The 25,403-nt window shown below is 40.4% G+C and overlaps 1 protein-coding gene across 3 annotated transcripts in view; it reads right to left on the reverse strand.

Moving 5' to 3' along the window:
- The window catches only part of adgrb1a (adhesion G protein-coupled receptor B1a), a 90,867-nt gene that overhangs the window by 54,032 nt on the left and 11,432 nt on the right, over positions 1-25,403 (reverse strand). For all 3 annotated transcript variants that reach the window (XM_049026070.1, XM_049026067.1, XM_049026068.1), the window contains exon 2: positions 11,152-12,032. In XM_049026070.1, the coding sequence (XP_048882027.1) occupies positions 11,152-11,833 (682 nt within the window). In that variant the 5' untranslated portion in view covers positions 11,834-12,032. The remainder of the gene's footprint in view (positions 1-11,151; positions 12,033-25,403) is intronic.

A 25,403-nucleotide genomic window follows, 5' to 3' on the forward strand; every position in this document is an offset into this window, starting at 1 on the left:
GCGTGCGTGACTTTGGGGGGGGGGGGTTCTGTTATGACCTGTGCGTCCAGTCCTCATGTGTGCCACGTCCCCCTGATCATCCACGTGTGCTTCCCCGATTGTGCCCAGCAATTTCTTGTTGATTTCGGCTTTGTCTTGTGTATATCAGTCTGCGTCTGAGTCAGTTCCCCAGATCGGTCATTAATGTCTGTGATGTTGTCCTTGTACCTGTGCCTACAATAAACCCCATTTGCTGGACTTCTGTGGTTCCGTGATCTGCTTCCCCGCTCGCTGCTCGTGCGCCTGGAGAGTGGACGTAACAGGATTCACTGTGGAAAACAATAAAGCTAGGTACACAGACAGCCTTCAGACTTTACCAGACTAAACAACGTTAATGACAGGACTAGGGAAACAAACACAAATGCAGACTGAAATACACAGGATCAATTGTAAGTAACAGGAAAAAGCTAGTGACATTGGGATTTCACACGAGGTTAACGAGGGGGCATGGCACACAGGAGGATCGAACAAGCAGGGCGTGACATAACCCTCCCTCCCACCCCCAAAGGCGCACACACCGGGTATGCCTAAGGGGAGCAATGGGACAAGACCGGGGACACGGGACCTGGAAAACAAAAACAAGACCATTAATGGGGTACCGGGAACAGGACGGATACACAGAACAGGCACAAAGTTAAAAACCAAAACAACAATTGACAAATCACAGGAAAAGCAGATAGGCAGAGGGGCACCAAAAAAGGAAACACAGGGGGAACACCAACCGGAGGAACAAAGGGACCAGGAGTGAACAATGGAGAAGCAGAGGGACAAGGAGCAGATAAAGGGGGAACAGAACCAAGAGGCAGGAAGGCAAAGGACGGGGGGAAATGGGGAGCCCGAGGGGACCCTACCGGGTGAGAAGCGGAAGCCATAGGGGCTACAGGTGACCAAAAGGACGGAGCCAAAGGGATCCTTGGCGACCACAATGTAGGAGTGTAAGGGGACACCGAAGGGAGTGAGGGGGAAGATGGTGGACTCGATGAAGGAGGCGAGGAGGGAGCAGAAGGGGACACCAGAGGAAGCAAGAAGGGAGTGGAAGCCGCGGCAGGCGAGGGTGCAGTCCCAGCCGGCAATCGACAAGCCGGAGCAGGGCGACCCGCAGGTGATCGAGGAGTCAGAGCTGGGAGACCTGCAGGCGATTGACGAGGCTCCAGAGGCAAGGCCGAAGGCGACCAACGAGGCATCGAAGAGGGACTCATAGGCGACCGCCAAGCAGGAGCCCGGGGAACCGCAGGCAACCATCAAGCCACAGCCAGAGAGACCAAAGGCAAGCCAGGGGGCTGGGCGGGTGGAACACGGCCCCGGCGCAGGTGTCCCCATCCACTGTGGCAGACCGAGAGATGGATCAACAATGCTGGGGCAGTGGTTGGGGTGATCCCCCAGAGGGAGTCACTGGAGAAGTCAGGATAATCCCAGAGAGGTCCCATTCGAGCTCCGCCTCCGCATCCACTAAGGGAGTAGGAGCGATGGCTCAGGGTCAGGGTCATGGGGTCTGGGTCCGGAGTAGCAGGATCAGGAACCACGGGAGCAGGAGCACGAACCACAGGGACTGAAGCCGGAAACACAGGCACTGGAGCAGGAACTGGCGGGGGGCGGAGCCAGTGGGTCAGGAACCTCGGGGGCCGGACCTGGTGTTTGTGCCATAGCAGGGGTTGTTGCCTTCTTTGGGAACTTGGGGATCCTCGGGATTGCATCCTCCATTGCTCTGGCCCCAGTTAAGGTCAGATGCGGTCCCGGAAAGGGGCGTGCTGCTGATGTTCGCAGCCATGGGCAATCCTCCAGGGTAGCGGCAGCGCAAACATCACTTCTTCTTCTTATGGCTAGCTGTTGTCGGCGGAGGTTGGGGCATTTTGGGGAGGTCCGGCGGCGGATTGGGGCACATCCTTCTGTTGTGAGTTACCAGCCGGGTCCTCAACTCCGCCACTCTCCTTAACAGCTGTCTAAGATTATCGTACAGCTCTCCAGTGAGATGCACGTCTTCCCAGACTTCAGGCTGTGTGAGCCAGTACGTCACCTCATCAACCAGGCCGAAGTAACGATCCTCGGTCAGGGGGGTAACTTTGTTTCCTGGAAGAGTCCTGTCATTCTGTCATGAGCTGGAGTGAAGGCACGTCACGAAGGCAGGAGAAGGGAGACCAGGTATCGGGAAACAAGGGATTTATTGTGGAAAACAATAAAGCGAGGTACACATACAGACTTCAGACTTTACCAGACTAAATGACGTTAATGACAGGACTGGGGAAAGACTAACAGGGAAGCACTTAAATACACAGGACTTAAAGGAAATAAAAGGAAACAGCTGGTGACATCAGGATTTCACACTAGGTTAAGGAAGTTGCGTGGCTCACGAGAGGATCGAACAAGCAGGGCATGACATACAGGGCTCCGTATATACTATTGGTGTGTGTTACGGTTCTTGTCACGTTACAGAAAATTTTGGTCATGGTTCAAATAAGAAATAAATAGAATATTAATATTTAGACATTTAAACAAAATAAATTACATTTAGGACCTGAATATTTAAACATTCACATAGACATACAGCGAACTATCTTATTTGTGGGGAAGGTTTGTGCAAATTGGCATGTAAGGGGAATGTGCAATAACTGAATAGGTGTACTTTCAGACTTATATACTGTACAACTAGAACTCAACACATTTGTGTAATAGTACATTTATTGACTCATATTTCAAGATCCGAAATGTACTTCTAGATAGTAAGAGGAGTACAGATTAGATGGGGAGTACAGGGCTGTTCGAGGAATACAGTCAGCCCTTGCTTAACGAACGTCTATATTAACGAACAACGCACTTAACAAACATTTTTGAACAGTATTGAACAACGAACACAAACGCGGTTAGCGAACCGTCGGCCAGTCATTCAATGGCTGGGTGAGAGACTGAGCGCCATCTGCGAGCGCTTTCTGGGTGGACTAACTGAACGCTCCACTCTATAGCCTCATAAACGATACCCACGCTTTGTTTTGTTCACATTTTCTCGGACAAAGACCCGAAGTATTTGGAGGGGATTCCTGTCCATTCCAGCAAGCCCCTGATGTCAACTTTATTATGCAAAGTAAAATAATAGTTTTTTTTAATATATATTTTATTGTTTATCGTTTTTAAACAAACCTTTCGTGCATTATTTACCAATAAAAGTGGGTTTTTATACTAGACCTGGAACGGATTATTTCATTTCCCATTATTCCTTATGGGAATAATTAATTTGATTAACGAACATTTTGATTAACGTACAGAATTTGGAACAGATTATGTTTGTTATCCAAGGGGCTACTGTACACTGGTTTCATTCTGACAGAATCCTTTTTAGTGTTCTATGTATTTGTATGCAAAAATGTGAAACTGGACTCCTTCTAGAGCTGGTCTTTTTAGAAGTATTCCATTAGGTGACACAATGCTTGAGCAGTGGCAATAAGTTTGTTGGAAGTTGTTGTGTAAAACCTGCTCCAAAACCGGTTACACATTCACTGGAAGCTCAGCCTAGTCGCACTAAAGCCTAGTCCACTCTGTGACAGCATGTTTGTCTGTAATGTTATATTTGCCTTACTTAAACATTGTTTTGAATAAAAGTTTCAGTAAATGTAAGTAACTCTGGGTCAATACATCCGTGGTCATCAGTTTACCACCAATTTCCATGTGTTTGTCCCTTTATCTTAAGGAAGTCTGATCTCTGATCTGGAAAACCATGCCATGTAACCTTAAGGAAAACACATTTAGGGTCACTATATTTTATGTTGTGTATTGTTTCTTTTGATGACTCAAAAAAGGCATTTCTGTTGATGTGCCGTGAAATTGCTTTTGCCAGCCTGCAACACAACATTTTTGAGACAAAATTATTGTGATCCACTGGTGTCCTGTCTCTGCCGCATCTTACATTTTCCAGGGCTGCCTCCAGATCAGGATGGATTTAAATGGATAGCATATTAATGAAAAAGGACTGATGAGTGGGCATTACAATGAACTGACTAGTAGAGATCTGGCTTTCTCTGATAATAACTGTACCACCCTATTCGAAATTATAATAGAAATGCATGTAGGTGGCTGCAAGTCTAACCTAACATGGGTTCAGGATAACCATGCCATTCCACCTGAAACATTTCAGTACCCATAGCATAATTTTAACAAATGTATCCTCTGTAAAGGAGCAGAGTGAGAAAAAAAAATGTTTAATGAGTGCCTTGAAAAATTCAATTTGGAGATAACATTCTTTTCTGAGTGAAAAATGAAACAAGAGGATTAGCTGTTTTTCCACTCAGTGATCACGCTTTATGTAAAAAGGAAATATAAAGAAAGTAGAAGAATAATCTATTGTTTTCCCTCTCTCCCAAGGACATTTCACAATTCTTTCAGTGGTTTAAGATAGGGTTTTTTTCTAGCCTTGGTGGGTGATTTTTCAGTCTGTGACTGGACGTGATTATCATCCCTTCCACATCCAAAATCCCGTTACTCATCTTTCACCTTCCTTTCTCTGCTCTTTTCTCCTCTTTTTTTATTTTTCTTTTTCTTTCTTTCTTTCTTTCTTTTTTCTTTCTTTCTTTCAGTATCATTCAGTCTTTTCCATTTCTTTCTCTCTTGCCTTATTCCTCACTGACCCTCAATGTAAAACATACATTAGTTCTGCCCTATTTACAGTTTAATAGCCATGAACAACATGGACCCCCCCCCTCCACTTTTCAGATTTAAACCCATTTTACACACCATCTCCAGGGAAGAGTGATATCATTTCCCCATTGAGAGTCATGCTGACAAGGAGCCATTGAACTATTTCAAACAAAAGATGGCTAAGATTAGAATCACAAGCCATGGAGGTGGTCTTCAGACATCCAAGCATTTATCACACCCCAGATTTTGTCCTTAAAACAAAAATGTGTTTGTAGTAGCTAAATTCACATTACAGTAAATAGGCAGCCAGAGTGGTGCAGGTTTCAGCATATTTGCTGAACCCAAAGCTTGTACCCTCTCAGACCCTGTCACCTGCTGTACTCTAGCCACTCCGCATATCACTGAAAGTCACCTTAGCTTCCTTCAAGAAGGCTGTAACGAGGCCCTGTTTGTGATGGCGGGCATATCACCTTTCAGCCATACCAAGGACGCTATCGACAGGCCACAGGCCTGCCGAGTCACCCCGTCGGAATCGATGGCGTGTCCGTAACTTGAGCCCCCCCCCCCCCCCGGCTCCATCAGGAGATGGACTGTCAGTGCTGCCCCCCAAGCTAAACCCCCACCTCCCTCATTATTCCTTCTCCACTCCACAGCTTGGCTGGCACCAGACTTTCATTACCCCACCTAATAGCCGTACTGTTTAATTAACAGATAAGGGGATGCAGGGAGAGGTGGGGTGACCGACCCCCCCCGATACGGCCTCTCTACTGCTTCCCCATCGTTCCTCTCTATTCACTGAGATACATCGCACCCTGTTGCCCTAGACAAACAAAATCATCAAATAAGCTTCTATGAGAATTCCCATAGCGCACAAAACACAAGGAATACAAAGCAAATTACATTGGACATAAAATAATTATGCTGTCTTTTTAATCTCAAAGTTCTGTTAATTTGTATGGTTTCAAATTTCACTTGTTTTCCAAAATTTTAATTTAATTGTCTTCTTTTTCCAAAGCTCACTGAAATTGAATATATTATTCAGAAGACTATGGGAAAGCACTGATATACACCTGTGAGGTTAGAATTCCCTATTCAATGGATAGTGAATGTGTAAAATTGAATAAAGTATTTACATATATGTAGGGCCGTTTATGATGTCTTTGTTGTTGTTTTGTTGTTAAACTCCCCCATCTATCAATCCAGTACCTGTGTTTCTCAGCACCCAGTATGTCTGCATGGGCCGAAATCACATAATGATCATGCAGACCGTGGGCTGCAGAGAGATCAAGTGCAGTTATTCATTAATTGTTTCATTAATATAAGGATAGAAGTCAGTTGTTTCTGTAACGATACAGTGCCAACATGATGTCTCTCAGTGACACTGCTAATTCGTGTACTCTGTTCTTTGCTGTCCTGCATCCTACTCCTGCTCAGACAGTCTAGCACAGTTGCCGTGGCCTCTGCTCTTCTTTGCTGCCATACCACAAGTGCTTACTTTACCAATTCTTTCCCCATTTCATGTGCATTGGAAACAAATTTGCAATAAAACATGGGAATCAACAGTCGAGTCTGGGAGGGTGTAGAGTGGGAGATACAGTATGCAGAGGTTTTCAGAGTGGAAGAAGAGGGAGAGGCAGCCAGAAAAACTACCAAAGAAACCTCTTCATCATATGGTTAGTGCTGCCACCTAGAGGGCAGATACAACAGATCGCCCACTGAGATCTCTCTTCATACTTCCTGTAGAATGTAGGTTTTATTTCTTTATCAGATGCTATACAATATTAGTTTTTCTCGTAATACCCTAATTATTCCTTCATATTTTTGTTGCAGGTTCATAAGGATTTGACTCCTCTAAGGGCACCGTGCGGATGGGACAACAAGATGATGCTGACAAATGCCAGCAGTCACATGGGGATCTTTCTCCTTTTGTTCTTCTTCCATATTTTGCATCATTTCTCTCCCTTCTTCAAGTCAAACTCATTTTTCAATTTGTACTTCCTTTTCTCTATTCCACATTCTATCACAGTGTTATCCCGATTCTCCTCTTTACCTCTTTTCAAGACTGTACATCCTCTCTTTACTAGAAATATGTCCCGTACTCCTCCTCTTCAGTCAGTACCCTTTCTTCCCCTTCCTCTGTCACTGTTGATCCCTCTCTCTCTCTCTATTTGTCATACTATACCCTTCTGCCCCCACCCCATTGCCAAAGTCACTTCGCGGGGCCTTGAGCAAGTGCCTCCCATTACCCAAAGCTAACAGAACTAATCCACTGCTTGCCAGGTGTTAGATAACAGTCAATATTCTGCTCTGGATAAATATTTAAACAGCTGGGTGCACATGATCATGTCACATTGATTGATTTGCCTCCCTTGGGGAATGAATGCAGGGCACGAGGACTCTCATAACGTCACACAGCTAGCTGCTACTGCGGCATGGGGCAGAGTACTCCTTCAAAGGCCTTAAAATTACTTAGCACATCTAGTACACAAAAGGGGGGCGAATGACAGGACAGGACAGGACAACATGACAGGAGGCTTTTCAGTCCATGATGTTTTCAACTGCTACAAAATGCCAGGTTATGTTTATTTATTCTTCTGGTGAAGCAGGCTAATGCACCTGACAGTTTAGTTTCAAAGATGGATGTCCTTTTCAGGAGATATTTAAAACTCTGAAAGAGTCCAACAGCACATTCACACCTTTCTGCACACATATGTAGCCAACTATCCTAAATGTACTGTAGATACACAGGATTTTGACTGCTATACTGTAGATCAAATATTTTTATATTCTTTTACAAATCGAGCAGTGCATTTGTGTATGAATGGTGTGTGAGTGTGCCCTGCAATGGGTTGGCACCCCGTTCTGGGTTGTTCCCCGCCTTGTGCCCATAGCTTCTGGGATAGGCTTGTGCCCCCCCCCCCCCCCCTATGACCCTGTATAGGACAAGTGGTTTCAGAAAATGGATGGATGGACAAATGGAGCAGACGGTAAATGGCAGAACTGCCTGCGGCACGACTGCAGTGTGTGAACGGTGCCACCGTGGCAATATGGGAGCGCGAGTGATTCTGGGCTCTCTCAGATGGAACACAGTCCCACCCATTCAGCATTCAAAGTATGTGTGTACATTGTTAGATCAATCAGAGAGAATGCGTTATTGAGGCAAATAAATTTTTCTTTATCTTCGTTAATTTGTCTTACTAATGCCACAGGTCACTTAAAAACACATATGAAATATTTGTAATTGAGTTTGCAGCATGATTTTGTAGGCAAGTGAATTGTTATGGGACTGATTTTCTGCCAGCCCACCCATGCTATGACTTTTGTCTCTGGAACTGAAAAGGTGATCTCATAATGTGGTCAATCGCGGCTCGGGTGTCCATGAAAGTTTTATAGGATGTGTAGGTTGTTTATTCACTAGCACCCAGTATGCACAGTGCAAAGATGTTCCTATGGTGAACTTCTATCCATCACTTGCCTTTTCAGTAAAACTGCTCCAGCCACTGCAGTAAGCCTTCCAGTTCCAATCCAGCTCTTTAAACAACAGAATGTGTGTCTTTGGTTCTGTGTGAGACCTCTAAAATTTCCCAGTAAATATTCCGAACAGCCAGTAAATTTGAAAAAAAAAAAAAAAAAAAACTGTAAAAACGAATATGGCAGCATTTTTTATTTCTTAGCCATCATATCTGAAGAAAAGGACAGAATTCCTTTCCTTTGTATGTCTTTAGCCACAGAGGTAATGCTGAAAAGGGCATACCATGAAAAGTATAAAATTTATATCAAGACCTTTAGATGCAGCTTGAATAAGAGGCGTTACAAATAAGGAAATGCCAGTTTTTGAACAGCATGAGGTCTATACTTGCATGGCAGAAGGCAGGACGTGAATATGGCCATTAAAGAACAGCTGCGTGGCTTTCCCAATGGTTGCATCCTATGTCCAAAAAATGTTCTAAAACATTTGGTTTGTTGGATATACCTGAGTGCCAATTTTATTCTCTGGGTTTACATATTTAGTAATCAAACCCACTTTTGAATAGTAATGGTAAAATACTGTACATTATATACACTCTATATTGTAGTGTAGTATGGCTACTGTGTATGATTCCCCACCTGATCAAACAGATGGACTGCATCATTCCACAAAGCGTTACCAAAATAGGGAGGAGTTCACACTGCAGCAAATAGCTAAAAACAAGGAACTGATGTCCTATTCTGCAAAAGCTGCAAATGTGTGGTGAGCTACTTGAAGAAGGATAACAATGAGAGAAGCTCGTTTCTCATTCCTACGAGTCTTTATCACTGAAAATTAATTCACTCCCACCCATCTCAAACTCTGAATGGCCTTTTTATCGCCTATAAAGTAAGAACTATAAAATTGTTTAATTAAAACATGAATTTTTAATCATCCTTCCAGGAGATGCATGGAGATAGAGAGGCAACAGCTAATACTGGGAGATACAGGGCTAGTACATGAATTCTAGCTTTTTATATTTCATTGAACTAAAGGTCCCTGGTGCTTTGGTGCTGCAGGCATGCCACTGTAAAAAGGTGGGACTTGGAGGTGGGTTTAAATGGAAAAATAACAAACATATTAGCAAGGACACAACCTGTACAAATGTAGAAAGTTCTCCTCATAGGCATATGCTGATTGCTGCTGCTTATGAAGCTAAGCATGACATGTTTAATTGACAGTTATCGTCTCTGCAACTGGAGGAACTGTGCGGGATGTGGTGTAAAATATGCTGTAGGAAGAAAGCAATACAGATTTAGTGCCTTTTTCCTACTGTTGTGAAACTGGTGACATGGCAGCTCTATGTCACCCAGACATACCTGTTCAGCAGAGAAAGGGCATGAGTACATCTGTATGTATGTGTGTGTGCGTGTGTGTGTGTGTGTGTGTGTGTGTGTGTGTGTGTAAATCAGGGACCAAATGTCCTCCACAATGTAATAAAAACCTGTTTTTCTGATGTTGTGGGGACTGTTTTTCAGGTCCCCACAAAGATCTGTCAAATGCAAATCTGTCATATGGTTAAGGTTAGGGCTGGGTAGGGGTTAAGGTCGTTATGTTGGTATTAGGGTTTTCCCCATAGAAGTGGTTGGAGAGTCCCCAAACCTGTGTGTGTATGTGCGTGTGTGTGTGTGCGTGTGTGTGTGTGTGTGTGCTTGTGGGTAGTATTGTTCATACATTTAATTTATTTTGCAATGAATTCGCTTCTGTATAACCCCTTAGCTTAGCAGCATCTAAGCTGGGCCTTGTTGTCCTTCCCTTGCTTCAGAAGGCCTCAATGGGAAATGAAACACAACATCCATTCATCTCATTCACTGACATCTTTTTGCGAAAAAAAACTGCTTCGTCACACTGCCCACTCTCGCCGTCTCTTCCTCCTTCAGCTCCTCCATCTTCTCCTTCACCTTCCCCACCCACCTATCTGTCACTATTCCTCTCTTTCCAGTTCTCTCCTTCACTGTCTTTGTCTTTCCGGCCAGCCGTAATCACTCCTTCCCCTGCTCCCCTCTCTTGCCACCTCGCTCGTCATGCTCTCGCTTCCCGTGTAATTTAGCACCCTCTTCTGAATCCCCTTTGATACATTCACCCTCTGAAACAGGATACTGGGCAGCCCAGATCCCCTCCTCCAATATGTGATCCATTTCCTCTGGATATAGGTGAACGGCAAGGTACAATGAGGGAAACGCAAAATGCAGTGGTGATCTGTCACAACTTATGCTGTGGAAAACTTAAATGAAAAAATTAGTCATTTAATTTAATGTCCATATTTCAGAGGTAATTTTACTTTGATAAAACTGCATAAAACTCTTTTCTGATTAGTTTAATTTGTGATGGATTCTTTCACATCCTCATCACGTTATACATTTGCTTATTTCCTTTTTTCACCTTTTTTACATTTTTGCTTTTTTAGTATGTTTTGATTCAAGGTATAGTACACATAAATGAGGATCAAAGAGCAGGGTGAAGCAGCATCCCTGGTGCAGCTGGTGTTAGGGGCCATGCTCAAGGACCCAACGAGGTGCCAGACTCAGGATTTGAACGAACAGCCTCCCAATTACGTATACAGTTCTAACCCTCAACGACCCATATTGTAGTGGTCAAACCATCAGATGACAAAATGCTGATAAAAATCAATAGCTTTTGCAGTAGCTTTTCTAGCAGTTGATCACAGTGAGCTCACAGCAGCAGCATCGGGCAACAAGGCAACGGAACAATGTAAATGGGATGCGATTTGCTAAAATCATGTAGTGGTGTAGTTGAACGGCAGCAAAAAGTTGCCACTCCAAATTTAACAAGGCAATTAACCTCATACGCTGTAAGGTATATGTTACTTTAGATAAATAACTCACATAAAATGGAGTTTGGTAAATACCATCAATTGTCTTTAGATAATCAGTTAGTTATTTAGCTCTCTGTAACACACAATGTGTGTTAGAATGCATGAGGGAGTGTGAAGAAATGGGCAAGTAATTGTGCATGCTCACCCACAATCTCGGCGTCGCGAAGCACGTCCCTCACGCTGGAGATGCAGTTTTCCAGGTACATGTCACCTTGGAAGCAGCCATTGGAGTTCTGTGGAATGCCTGCTTCTCCGCATTGACAAGGAGTCTGCATGATTCCACAGGGCCGGCCAGGGGTGCTGGATGCCAGGCAATCTTCCAGCCACTGGCACAGCATCTGGCAGGCAGGCATACTGGGGTTGCGGTTGCCCATTACCAGATACTCTGTCTTGAATTCGGCATCCACAATGTCCCTGCCATCCTGCAGCATGACCTTGCGCATCTGCAGAAACTGCTTGGCAGACTGAAGAAAGGCAACAGGCACTGAGGTGTCACACAGCTTTACCACCTCGTCAAAGCTCTCCATGCCAAGGTAGGTACGTGTGCTTTCCATAAAGGAGTCAAACTGGTAGGTGCGAAACTGGTGGGGTGCACATTTACCCCTGGGGGGCTTGGTGACCTTGATGAATATGGTGTAGCGCCGCGGGTCTGGATTCTGCAGGGTCCAGGAGCATGAAGAGGTGGGGAAGACAGCAGACGAGGAAAAGAAGCCAAAGAAGCGACCCTGTACTAGTGTTGTGCAGGTGTCCGAAGCAGGACCCGATGGTACTGCTGAGGTCAGGCTAAGGAGCAGCAGGACGCCGTTCAAGTGACTCAGCATATTCATGACCAGGGTTATGAAGCAAGCAAATGAGAGGAATGTTAGTTGGTTCACTTTTTCTTGTGTACCCGGACGGCTTCCTCTGTTGATCCAGTGTTGAACTTCGTCTCAAGGTAGAAAAAAATCTTTACTGAAACACACCACTAGCCATTTCTGCGTGTTAAATGACCTTAGCATTCAGTGGAATCTGTAGGACCAGAGATATCTGTAGGAGCAGAAAAAAGCAAAAACAGTGACATGGAGGATAAAAATCAAACAAATTTTCCAATAAATATTTGAAAACACCAAATGAGAGTTTAATTCAACCTGTTTAACTGCAAATATTGTGCATCCACAAAAACTAGGTTGAAAAAGAGAATATTCCATTTAATATTGTTATTTAAATTATTGAAACCAAAGAGGACTTGAACTGCCCCTATGAGATAGAAAACTTTATTCAACATATGCAAATATTATTATTTTTTACAAATAAGACTGTAATTATTCCAAATATAAAACATTATATAAATATTATCTCCTGTAGCAATTAATAATACTAACTCCTGTCACACTGATCAATACCTTACATAGCCATTAATTACTGAGATAAAAGCAATAAGTAATTTCCATTAATTAAGCAGCATTCCAAAGAAATCATCATTTTCCCTTTGCCTGTTAAAATTCAAGTTATCCTCTTAACAGAGATGAAATTGAAATGCAATTTCCTGTTTGCAGTTTGACAGCAGCAGGCTCACAAAAGCATCAGGCTTCTAATAAGAAAAATAAAAGCACAAATAAAGAACATACTCTCCCTTCCCCATCAACAACCCATCATCTCTCAGATATTTTCATCATACACATGAAACCTTCTGCTGACAGTGATGATCACTGGATTTCATTGCACATCCGTCTATTGAGCTTGCTTATCTTGATTTATTATGGAAAGAGAAATTTTAAAGGAAGCCAGATATTTCTAGACATCAGTCAGTTTAATCAAAACACTTTAAATTGCTATATTTTCACTCTTGAGTTCGACCAGAAATAAAACAAAGCCCACCATGCTTAATCCATCTCTCAATCGATCCAGTCGTCCTTCATACGGCTTATTCAATATAGAGTCACTGAGCCAAGGAAGCAGACAGCATGCAACAGGGAACACTTTGGATAGGACACATGGAAGCGCACACATTCACACACAGACGCAATTTAAAGACAGCATTCATTCTGTAATGGCTATGGGGTCCCCAACTATTTATCCCTGAGGGCCAAATTCCATCAACAATGCAAAACCATGGTCCACTGCATGTAAAAAAAAAACATGCCAATCTGGAGATGATAAAGTTTGCTGACTGGGAGTGAGGAGAGAATCCATTGTACAGTCCTGCTTCAACCATATTTCAATTCAGATGCAGACTGGTGTCTGCCAGTTAGTGAACACTGGGCTATGGGGAGTAACCAGTGTACCAAGAGGAAACCAGCAAAAAAAAGGAGTACATGCAAACTTGGCACATGCACACAGCCACAATGCTACCCAATGACCCACCATGCTGTTCGCAAAGACATTCAATGACATGCGTGCTGACTGTGGGGCGGGTGTTAAATATGCAAGCAGTAAGTAAGGAAATATAAAGAATATCTCACACCAATGGGCAATAGTTGCTAATAGTTCTCTCAAAACTGAAAATGTGACTAGCTTTGATGACAATGACAATGTCACACTATCATCACAACACAACCAGAATGTGTAGCATACGATTAATTACACAATTAACTGTTGTTCCTAGCAAGACAGTGATTGTTATGTAAAGTCATTTTTAAACTAGTGTATCTATGTGTGTGTGCATGCATGTGTTTGGCTTATTTGAAGTGAGGATGCAAGATGTATTTTCACAGCTTAGTGGGACAACTTAGTAATGCAGTGTGCACCATCTGCTGTTAACATACACAGATGATGGCATTGATGCACATTGACAAGTTTATGGCACAAGAGAGCACAGTGTTACACTGGCAAAGATGTTTATATTGTTTGAAACACTTCTTTTGTGACTCTGTTTAGTGATTTTTTGCTATCTTGAATACCCCCTCCTTCTTGGTGATCAAGTTTTCAAAAGAATCATGTCTATAACCTGGGGAAAATATTTAGAATGTCTATATGGGGAGCATTGTAGGGTCTAGAATGTGATCACAAAACAGGACCCTAATAAGGGCTCTAAAAATGCTACAAACATTCTAACTCCTTGATCCAAAGCCCAACTTCCTACTCCTCTGAGGATCTGACTAACTTTCGTTAACTTAAGCCATTAATTAAGCCATTCATTTATCATAAAGAAACAATGTGATAAATCACATGTAATTATAATGTATTTTTTGCACACCTGGACTTTTCTAGAGCTGTCAAAAAGAGGTTAGATCAACATGTTCCCCATTATGCAGTAGTCCGTACTGCATAAAAACGAAAAACCATTCATATCTCATAAGCTGCACCACAAATTAAACTCTGGTTGTGTAAGCACAACGTAGTAAATTTCAACATTAATTAAGCACTCAGGGATAAGAGAGAAAAAATGGGCTTTATTTGACCTAATACACAATACCAGTCAACCTGGTACAATGAAGCCTTCCTGCTGGCATCTTTATAGTTCTTGCTGGAAAAAATTTGGCTATTCAAAGTTGCCTGAGCAAAAAGGAAGAAACCATTCTACTTCCATCCATCTATTTTCTGTACCTGCTTGATGTATGCAGGGTCCAGAGTCTGTCTCAGAAGCTATGGGCACAAGGCAGGAAATTGCCCAGGATGGGGCACCAGCCCATCCACATATAATATTTTATTACCTTAAATTTTTCCAATGTATTAGACATTAATAAAACTTCTGAATAAAATAATGATTATGACAAACAATAAGGCAGGATTATTTGAACAGTTAGTTGAAATGAATGGATTTTAGGAATTTTCACTGGGCTGGGATTTCAAATTCAAGGTCAGTAATAGTCATAGTGGACTGTTTTTGTCTTTATTGTACACTCTTGTATACTCTTGCTGTTACTAATTTAAAGCATATTTGATACATGAAGGATATGTACCCTAAATATTGTCTTAAGTATGCTGGCACCCCATTCAATATCTAAAAACATCCTTCAGCTGTCTCTGTATTCATGATGTACCACTGCCTATTGGACATTATTGCTTTGTTATATTCCAATAGAGACTGAGAATGACCTTAGTAGATACATTTACTTAATGATGCAAATATTGGCTCTAACTTATGAACGTATTTACAGTGATTCAGCTCAGGGCTTTTCAGTAAATAAGTATAACTCTATAAGTATAAAATAAGTATAATTCTTTCACTTCAATGGGACAACCTGTAACAAAGCAACATATTGAGTAAGAGCATCTAATGACATGAAATATTACTCTAGAAGAGGTGATATAAAAAAATAAATTGAATTATAGTCTTAAAAAATTTAAACAATAGGAAAATGAGAATTTTTGAAAATGAACATTGCTTGATAAAATACATCATTGTATTATTTAATATTGGTATTTTAACTTGTTCTACTTTCTTACTTCTTACTGTCCTGGAGCAACTGTAACCACATATTTAAGTATTCTGAATCTGAATCACACTGCAGAAACAAACACAATTCCAACCAATCATTTGGCAATCTTTTAAGAACATTCAACTTACAAAAGCACAGCAAGGTTGATTGAGTGAGTGGAGCACCGTTTAGGTAATACATGTGAGCCAAGGAAGAGTACTTAGTCAGAGGAAACTTCTGTGTCAGTGTTGGCGAAGAAAGTGGCAGCTCAGCAGCCAAATTGTAGATAAACAAGGTAAAAAAGACATAATTGGTGTGGCAGTACATTGGCAATTCAAAGTCTTGTGCTGTGTATTATAAACTCTGCAGAAAAATTGTACCAACTAAAATAGGAAATATTGTGAACTTATTTCACCACTTGAAGCATTACCATCTAGTAGAACATATAGAATGCAAGTACTTCAGTCATAGACACCTGCAATTAGGGTTTCCACTTTCAATTTGAAGAAATATTGAAGCCCATCCCCCACCCCTGGTAAGATAAGAGGTTTGATAAATACTAATAACGTCCAGTATTGGTTCAAAATTGAGCATGGAACATCATGTCAAGCCCAAGCAGCGAGACAGTCAGAGAAAAAAAACTTAGCAACAGATTGTACTGTTGGCAGTTTCTTACACCCTATAAAATAAAAACTATAAAAGATGATACAAAATACATATACAAATATACAAATAAAATGTACAAAAATACATTTTAAACTAAACAAAAAATAGGCCTGTAAATATTACTTCCACGTGCTAACTGAAATAAAATAAAAACAAATGTCAAATACATTACCATTTTACATAGGTCTACTATTTAGATAAGGTAATGGTTTGTTTATTTGTCCTTCTTGTTGGAAATAATTCAGGGAAATGTAATACTGTATATTGCCTTTAGATAATAGCTGGAACATTTTTGCCCATTTTGAGTACACAATGTGCTCTGTGCATGCATGGTGGATTCTGCAGAACTCTGGAGGGGCCATGGACTTTTTCTTTTTGTCCGCATAATGTACTATCTTGTGTAGTTTTTGTCCCAATTCCCTTCCCATTAAACAGATTCAGAACATAAAAATGACTAAATATTGAATATACTGCATGAAATCAAATTATAATGAATAAATACAAAAATACACTTTTTTTTGCTGTAGGTTGCAGTGTTACAGTTCTTTTTTTTAGTTTTTATTTTAATATTCAAATTTCATTTGAAATCCAATTTACTCTTAGTTATTTTTCAGTGTGGTTGTATTACTTTGTATTTTAAAGATACAATTTAGTTTTCATGTATTAGTACAAATACTTAGTAATAACTCAGTTACTACTGAAGTACAAATCATGAATAAATCATGAAAAAATATAGTTACTAGTTGAGTAGATGCTTTGATTCATTAGTTCATTAATGAACAAACATGAGATCAGTATTTCACTTCTGTTATTCATTACTTGTTCCTTCAGCAGTTCCTTAGTAGTTCCTTCAGTAGTTCGTACGTAGTACAGAATTAACAGATATAATAAATATAGCAACTGCTTGGGATAAAATTTGCATCATGATTCATTAATGATGAACAAATACTGCATGAGATCAGTGTTGCGTTGTTCATGACTTGTTCCTTCAGTAGTTCAGAAAGGCTTACAAAATTAACAGATATGGTAACAAATATAGAAACTGCTTAAAACATGTCACTCATTCATTAATGATGAATTTACATGAGATCAATATGTAGCTAATATTTTATGTATTTAAATTAATACATAAGTAAAAGCATAATACGGGATTATTTGTGTTACTCAAATATCTTAGTTTCTAGGAATAGACTCAAAGTTGTACAGCTATTTTATGGGTCTTATTTTTATAGAATCCTATGGAGCCCTGGATTGGTCACAGATACTTTTTTTCCCCATAGGCATGATGTACTGAATTGTGCTCACAATATAGTTTAAAGTGCCCGTGAAATGCTAAATTGAGGTCACAAAATTCCTAAAATGTGCTGAAGATTTACTTTTTTTGTAATCTCAGTTTGCTCTCAAATTAATTAAGTTATACTAATGGTTTGCCTGTTTGTATTATTGCTTAAACAAAAAAATACTGTGGGTTGCTCAAATCTTTGTAATGATGCATAATAGGTCTCCTATTCCAACCTTTCTGCTAAAGCTGGCAATTGTCCAAACAAATTTTCAACCAATTCTGTGGTAGACATTAGGGGTTATGGTCATTTAATTCTAAATATGCATGGTAATACTCAATAAATATATACATCTTTGAGCCCAAGTCTTTATAAATAATGCATGATATGTCTCATAGTACTGGGTAATTTGAACGAAAATATATGCTTAACATTATTTAAAATTTAAACAATAAGAAAATACTATATTTAGATAAAATGTTGATAATGAATATTGCTTGATAAAACATATCACAGTAGTTTTTTTTTAATAAGAAAGGGTATATCAAGGTCAATTAGATTAGCGTAAAACCACACAAAGAACATGCAGTCTCTCTCCACACACAGAGTTAGGGCAGAGACTTGAACCCAAGTCTCAAAGATGTAAGACAACAGTGTTAACCAATGCACCACCATGCCAACCAGGAAGTTTGTTTTCAATTTCAAAACCAAATCATATGTTACTGTTTATGATTGGATTACATCCAGAAACCCTATTTGGACACAGACACGCTCTCCAGAGTAAGGTGTGGGCTGAACAGGCATTCATATGAGTTTTAATAAAACATCTTTGCCACTTCTCTTTGCTGAAAAGATTATATCTTTGGTGGACTAGATGAAGGGTGATCTGGGTGGGGATATAAAAATCCATTTCTGGCTGTGAAAGGAAGCTAAGAAATGTGAAAGCATCAGACTGTAGACAACATCAGGGGATAAATTCAGTCTGTGATTCCATCAGCCAACTAAGTTTTGGGAAATTCATCATAGCACCAGGTGTCAGTCTATCTGCAAATCTGTTACTTCGACGCAAGCATGTATGAACTCACTGCTGCCATCACAGGGTATGTACACACTGGTTAATACACAACAGAAACTGGAGAAAATGTGCACAACAGGGGAAGAACATGCCAAATTGCACACAAATAAAATGGAGGTAGGGCTCAAACCCCCAGCAGCGGAGGTATGATGCGGCAGGGCTGCCCATAAAGTCACAATGTCACCTTTGGTATATGAGCCCTTGTTAATCAGAGACTCCGTCCTTGACAAGGACCAATTGGACAAATTACTATTTCCTCCAAAATCTGATCTTTAATTCTCATTCCTAATTTATGAATCTTATATTTAAAACCAAAGACTCTCTCATCTCTCCATCTCTCCATCTTTCAATCACAAAGTCTAAACCAGGGCTGCCCAACCCAGCTCCTAAAGATGTACCATGCTGCAGTGCTTAGGTCCAGCCATAATTTAACACACCTGATAGAGGTAATCAGGCCCTTCAGTAGCATCTCAGAATCAGAGCGGCTATGTAGAAGCTAAGCTGGCTTTAATACTGAAATACTACTGAAAGGTTGATAATCAGGTGTATTAAATTATGGCTGCACCTAAGTTCTTCAGGGTGGTACATCTCCAGAAGCAAGCAACATATCTGTCTATCTCGGGGTATGTATGCAACGGGCAATTTAGAGGCATTAATTTGCATAACCCTAACAGGCTTTTGGGTTTTAGGAGGAAGTCTGTTGACCTCAAACAGGTACACAGGTTCACATGGCAAGGGCATGATCCACTATACCACACTCGCAACTATGATATTTTTTTATTGTAATCTATAATATATTTTAATGTACACTCTCCTATGGAGTTTGCTCCATAAACTGTTGACATTGTAAGATATGAAAATCCCAGGTTGCTTATGAGATGCCGGGACACCAGATCCGGCACCAACAATCCCAACATAATCAGTAAGATCACATGTGTTGCCCATTGCAAAATCAAATATTTTGTGAACTTCCTGACCCTGTCTGCATGCAAGTTATGCCACATAATTCTTTGTTTATAAGAACAGGCTGTTCTTTAGCTCATTTTGGAATGCTGCCATACACATCCTCAACTGGTGGGATGTTGAAGTATTCTTGAAACAGGAAAGACTCAAGTTCTTTTAAGGATAGAAGGTTCAAGATATATAAAAAGACATTTTCATTGAGTAAATACCTCATATTGTGAAATATGGTGAAATAATGGAATAGCTTTATACCTAACTGATATGACAAGGCCAATACTTCTAGCAAACAGTACAGAGGCAAGCATAAGCGCGGAGGCACACCTAGAAGTAGAAAAGATAAGGATGCACACAGTCATGGGGGCATGCAGTGGAAGGATGCAGGAAGAGGCACAGCAGGGATTTGTGTAGAATGCAAAGTGGGAGTGGTGAGTCATATGGAAATAATAGCCTTTCACAAATAATGCTCACAGCCCTTTCCCTTGGCCCCTGTATGTGGACAATATCTCTAGATAGATTGTTTATTGTGTACAATGTGCACTTTTTGATTGTAGTTATTGTCCCTTTTTGAATGATTGGTTCATTATCTTCCCATTCGTCTCACATACCATTAACACCTCAAAAAGCAAAAAAAAAATCATTTTAAATCCATACTTTCCACGTATCTGTCTGGAGAATTACTTGCAAGGTTATGGCGTTACTGTATAGCTTGGATGTGTCCAGCAAAAAAATTAAAGTAAAGCAAGATTTTTAATGCAATGTAAAACTGTTCATTTGCTGAAACATTTGTGAATGGCCCATTGTTCATGATACAGCTCGTTTCAATAGCGGGTTGCTGTTAGAGAAGGACTCCTGTCTTTCTTTTAGTAAGTTAATCTCCCACTAAAACATGGTGCACTTATCACTTACAATTAGGTTTAAATGTTGCATATAATGAGCCTTTTCTTCCTGCACTGGTTCCATATAAAGGTCCTTGTCAGCATTCCAACTGCATAGAGATTATCAATTTCACGGTCAGGGGGATGTGTGACTTTAATATTTCTCCGCAGATTGGAGTCGAGCATTATTATGCTAGACTGGATGAAGAGAAGATAGAGGATAAGATGGAGAGAGATGACCCCACAAATCAGCCGCTGATATTTCCCGCACATGTTCTTCATAATGTTCTAATGAGGAAGTATTTGATATAAATAAAGACTAAGCCATCTGTCAAAAGATGGAGTCACAATAATGATAATAAATTGTTACACCCCAGAGATAAGCTTCCAGTCTATAACATAGTGTATGTTTGCCAAGTGCCCACTGCTGGTCCAGTCCCATTATAGCGAAATGCAAATGGTTAAAAGAGTAAGCAACACCTGTGGTTGTTGATCTGAATGGGGGCAGGTCTAAAATTCTAGTAGAGAACAATGAAAAAGTAAATACTAGAGAGAAGCTGGGCTTCATAAGTGGATGGCTTATGAGTGCCAGTGGAGAGTAAGTCACGAAACAGGCACACTGTCACCGGCACACACACACAAATCCAAACAATGACAGAACTTCTCAACCAAAACAGAGCCCTGCTGTGAGACTTCCCTTGTCTCTCAGAGTATGTATGTCCAGCCGAAGCACTCACAGCTGGATGCATTTATTGTGCTAAGCTTAGGAGACACTATGAATTCATTTTTGTTCTCTGTGCTACACTTGCCTTCTCCAAACCAGACTTCAAATTGCAGCATTCTCAGACAAAGCACTTAGACACTGTGGAGTCAGAAGCTATTCACTGCCTTAGTCAAAGTGAAAATAATATATAAAAAGAAAATGGTTTCTAAGGCATAGGCAAATCCGCAATTAACAGTTTCACTAGCTGCTCAGTTTTTTTAGTCTCAGAAAGAGGCTGACAGTGGTTCTGCTATGGGACCTCTAATCTGTAGCAACACAACACAGTGCGGGCTGTGCTCTTCTTCAGTGGCACCCACAGAGCGGGGCTGCACGTGAACAATAATGATCTTTTCATCCAGGGTTGGAATGGGAGTTTCTGGCTGACACACAGGAGACCTGAAAGGATGTAAGAAGGCTGAAAACCCATCTGAGAGCTGGAGTCTTGGCCACAGAAAACACAAATTTAAATGAGCTTTCTCCCAGAAGGACAGTACCTCCTGCAATTGAAGGAATCCATTGAGGTTCTCAATTTTCGTTACTATACAGCAGAAACAGCTGCTGTCAGTTTTCCTTGATGCTAGTGAATGAATGACAATTGGCCCAGAGTTCTCATTGTTTTTCATCCATTCTAAAGCTTCAATTTTTTTCTGTGTTGTATAAGAAGAGGCTGATCACTGCAGTCATAGTACCAGTCACAGGTTTGTTTTAAAATAACAGTTTGAGTAGCTATTTTTAATTCTGCCTTCCACCAGCAGTGTTGTATATTAATGGAGTATATGTAATTATGGATTACATAAACTGATTACAAAAATTTGAGTAAATTATGATTAGTTTCTCGGTTTAAGGATTACTATTTTAAAAGATATTTTTATTAGGCCAATACAAACATGAATTAATTTAGCAATTACGTATCCCTGTAAAAAGTAATTGTGTAAAGATCATAATAATGTTAACTTAACCGTTTGGATGGGATGGAGGAGGGAAGGGTATATTACATGCAATATCTTAAGATGCTTGTGAGAGCGGAAGGCTGGATGGAGATGTCTGCATTTAACCACTGGATGTACAGGCATCATTTTACGTTCAAGGAAGCTCAATGGAAAAACATAACGACATAACAGTGCAACATAATCTTTGTTTTTTGAAAGTCAAAATGTATTCTACGTTTAAAAAAACATTTGAAGGCATGTTTTCCATGACATGTGGGTGTTAACTAGATATCTGAGTTCTGTCAGTTGTGTCTAACTGGCTACTGCCTAGCTAGATAGTTGGTTAGAAGTTGCATAGTGGGCCACATTTTAGCTAGCTAGCTAATGTTAGCTATTTATCATCATATACTACTGGGCAATATGGAAATATATTTTAGCGATTTTTTCTTTTCATTTTAGTCGATATCTATATCAGAATATAATTGTATAGTTATTGTTTCTTTACTTAAATGCTACATTTTTGGTTAAAATTCCTTTAGGATACCCCTTACACAGATTCATAACATAAAAAGACAACAAACTGCATGAACTGCAAAATGAAATATAATTTAAAAAACAATAAATCATACAAAAACACAAAAAATACGGTTTGCTTCTGGGTTTTTTCTGACGGCTTCGTCACATGTTCCAGGGGACCTGATTAATAGTAGAGTTGCCATCCGTCCCATATTGAAAAATGAAATGCTGTGTGCTGTTATGAACCAATGTGGAATGTGATTTTTCTCTTATTTCTTCAGACTGAAATTGGAAACCCTAAGCAATTGCATGTTCTATTGAAGGGCAGTGCCTCAGGAGGTGAAATAATTTTGTTCTGGTTGCAGCATTAGTTTGCACAAGTGTTTGGCTGGATTTACAGCAAACAGCAAAAGTCTGTGATGTCTAACCCAGTCCACCCCCTGATCGACCCATCAGCCGTATGGCTGCTAGTTTCCAAACTTGTAGATGATGTAAGAAAACAATGTAAAGTACAAAAGTTTGACTTCATTTTATATATACATAAGTTTACAACCATTAAAAAGGCAGTATCGGGTCATAAAGCCACTTAAGTAAAAATATTAATGAAATTGGTTAACATTTCAATATTGCCATTAGGGCAACTATGCACTTCTTGTTTGTTTACATAAATAACATAAAACACATTGCACAAATTATGCTGATCTTGGTAAGGGTCTAAAGATCAAAATCTGTCATAGGTCTTTAGTCTAAAAAAAAAGCTAAAATACTCAAAAACTGGGCTTGTAAATATGGCGTTCGTGACATCATCAGTTTTGACCCCTAGATTTCAGTACATAAATCGCATCTACACACGATTCACAGAACTTATCATGTAGCTCTCTGCCTTCTTAATGAAATGAGCCTGCATATGGGCTTATATGTTCGGTTTTCACTGAATGGCAAGGTTTTCCAGCCACCTCGTGACACAGGTACTACTGACCGTCCATTCTGATGAGCCTCTTAACCACCCAATAATGTGCTGCACCTTGAAACAGGAAGAAACAAATAGCCCAGAAAAAGATGAGTTCAAGGACACATCCCAAATACTACCTTGTTTTAAAGCTATACTACAAAACAGCTTCATGACACTGGTCACTCTCAAGGCCAGGATGGATGACTCAGCAGGAGGGGGTGCCAGGAATGACTTTTAAATCTTAGGATAAAAAGTGAGGAATGGAATAAAGCACTGGTAAGGCACTTTTTTACAGTTTTATGTGCCTTTTAAAGATTGTATAACTTGGATGTACTGTGGGAAAGCTGACCGAATGCCTTGGTCGCTGAACTAGTCGAGACAAGATTTATACTGATTTTTGCCAGTGTTAAGAGCTTTAAAATAATGAGTTTGACCAGGGGCAACAATTTCCAAAATGCTTATATTGCCAAGGGAAACCCATGTCAATATGTTTGTCGGCATGAGTTTGTGTACAATTTGAGTTTATTTATCCATGTAAGTAAATGTTCTGGAAACTGATTTGTATTTGGTTAGCATCTTGTGATTGTGATTTAAACTATACCATGTTTTGACATGTTTTTAAAGTTTTAAGTGTTTTGTTTTTGGGATGGTTGGATCATATTGTGCTATTTTCAAATATGGAGTTCGGGCTAAAGGGCTACATTGCCGCACCAATGCCGCACCAATGCCGCACCAATGCCGCACCAATGCCACACCAATGCCACACCACCGAAGTGTTTTGACCCTGTTTATCCACAATATCTCCTTTTTTAAAATTATAGTTGCCGAGCTGTTGCCTTCTTCTTGACACCCGAAGTTTGCTCTGAGGGATGCTCATCTCTTCCATGACATTACCAAAACAGTATCATAAGGAGAGTACCTTTAACTCAGCCAGCTTTATCGTGTGTTTTTTTTTTTATGTGCGTTGCCCGATCTTTAAAGACTATCATATGACTATATGGAATTACATTTGTTTCTGCGATGTGATATGTACTATCTAGCAATGCCCCTTATAGACAGTATATGGAAGTTTCTAATTTTTGTCATCACATGTCAATGTCAATATATAGCTCAGCTCTACTGTGAAACCAATAACAGCAATTAGCTCTGGTCAGTGTATAGGAGTAATCCAATTTATCATTAGATTACATTACACATTTCAAGTAATTTAAAGGATTACGTTGTTGATTACATTTTCAGTCCACACTGCTGCCTCTTTTCTGATGTAATACACCCACCACTGTCCACCAAAAGGTTTTCTCTTGCAGAATGCCACAAAAATAGTGAAAAATATAGTCATATGGCTCATTTTGACTGTGTCTATAAAAGGTATCTGTAATGAATTTATTACCCAGACCTAAAGGTTAGTGACTTTATAGACATGCTGGAATAAAATGGGTAAAATCGTTAAATCATTATGGAAGAGACACTGAACTATTTGGGACTGCATACTACAAGTATAGCTGCTCATATAGCAGCCCCTACTGCAAGCACATGCTTTGTCTCTTTAAAGCAATGTCCTGGCAATGTTGCTATGATGTTGGAGCAAGCTGGCAATGGTGCAGGTGCACTTGTCTGTTAGTCGAGCCTAGACCTCACAGATGGCAGCTGAAGCAGATCATTCCCACCTGCTGGGTTTGGTAAGATGAATGTTTTTCCTCATAAGAGAGACACCAGGGCGGACCAGGGAATGAGCCCGATTTGTTCCAGAAGATCCCAGGTTCTCATTATTGTCTCCAGTGCAGCATTTGCTGTGGAGCATTCTGTGAGGCAGCTGCAAGAGGACAAAGTCCTCGTTCTCACAATTGATAGTAGGTGTCACTGACCAGTAAAGAACCTCTACTGGGATTCAGGCGAAGGAGGCACAGAATGAGAGTTCCTGTTGTATTTTGTGATAATGAGGTTGCTGCATGAAATCACAAACTTAGAAAATTGCGTAAAGTACTGTAATATGTTAAGCAGAGTGTATCATGCAGGTTGGTGAGTGGATAAAGAGGTA

This window comes from Brienomyrus brachyistius, chromosome 9, assembly GCF_023856365.1.
Source record: "Brienomyrus brachyistius isolate T26 chromosome 9, BBRACH_0.4, whole genome shotgun sequence".
In the NCBI taxonomy this organism is placed as follows: domain Eukaryota; kingdom Metazoa; phylum Chordata; class Actinopteri; order Osteoglossiformes; family Mormyridae; genus Brienomyrus; species Brienomyrus brachyistius.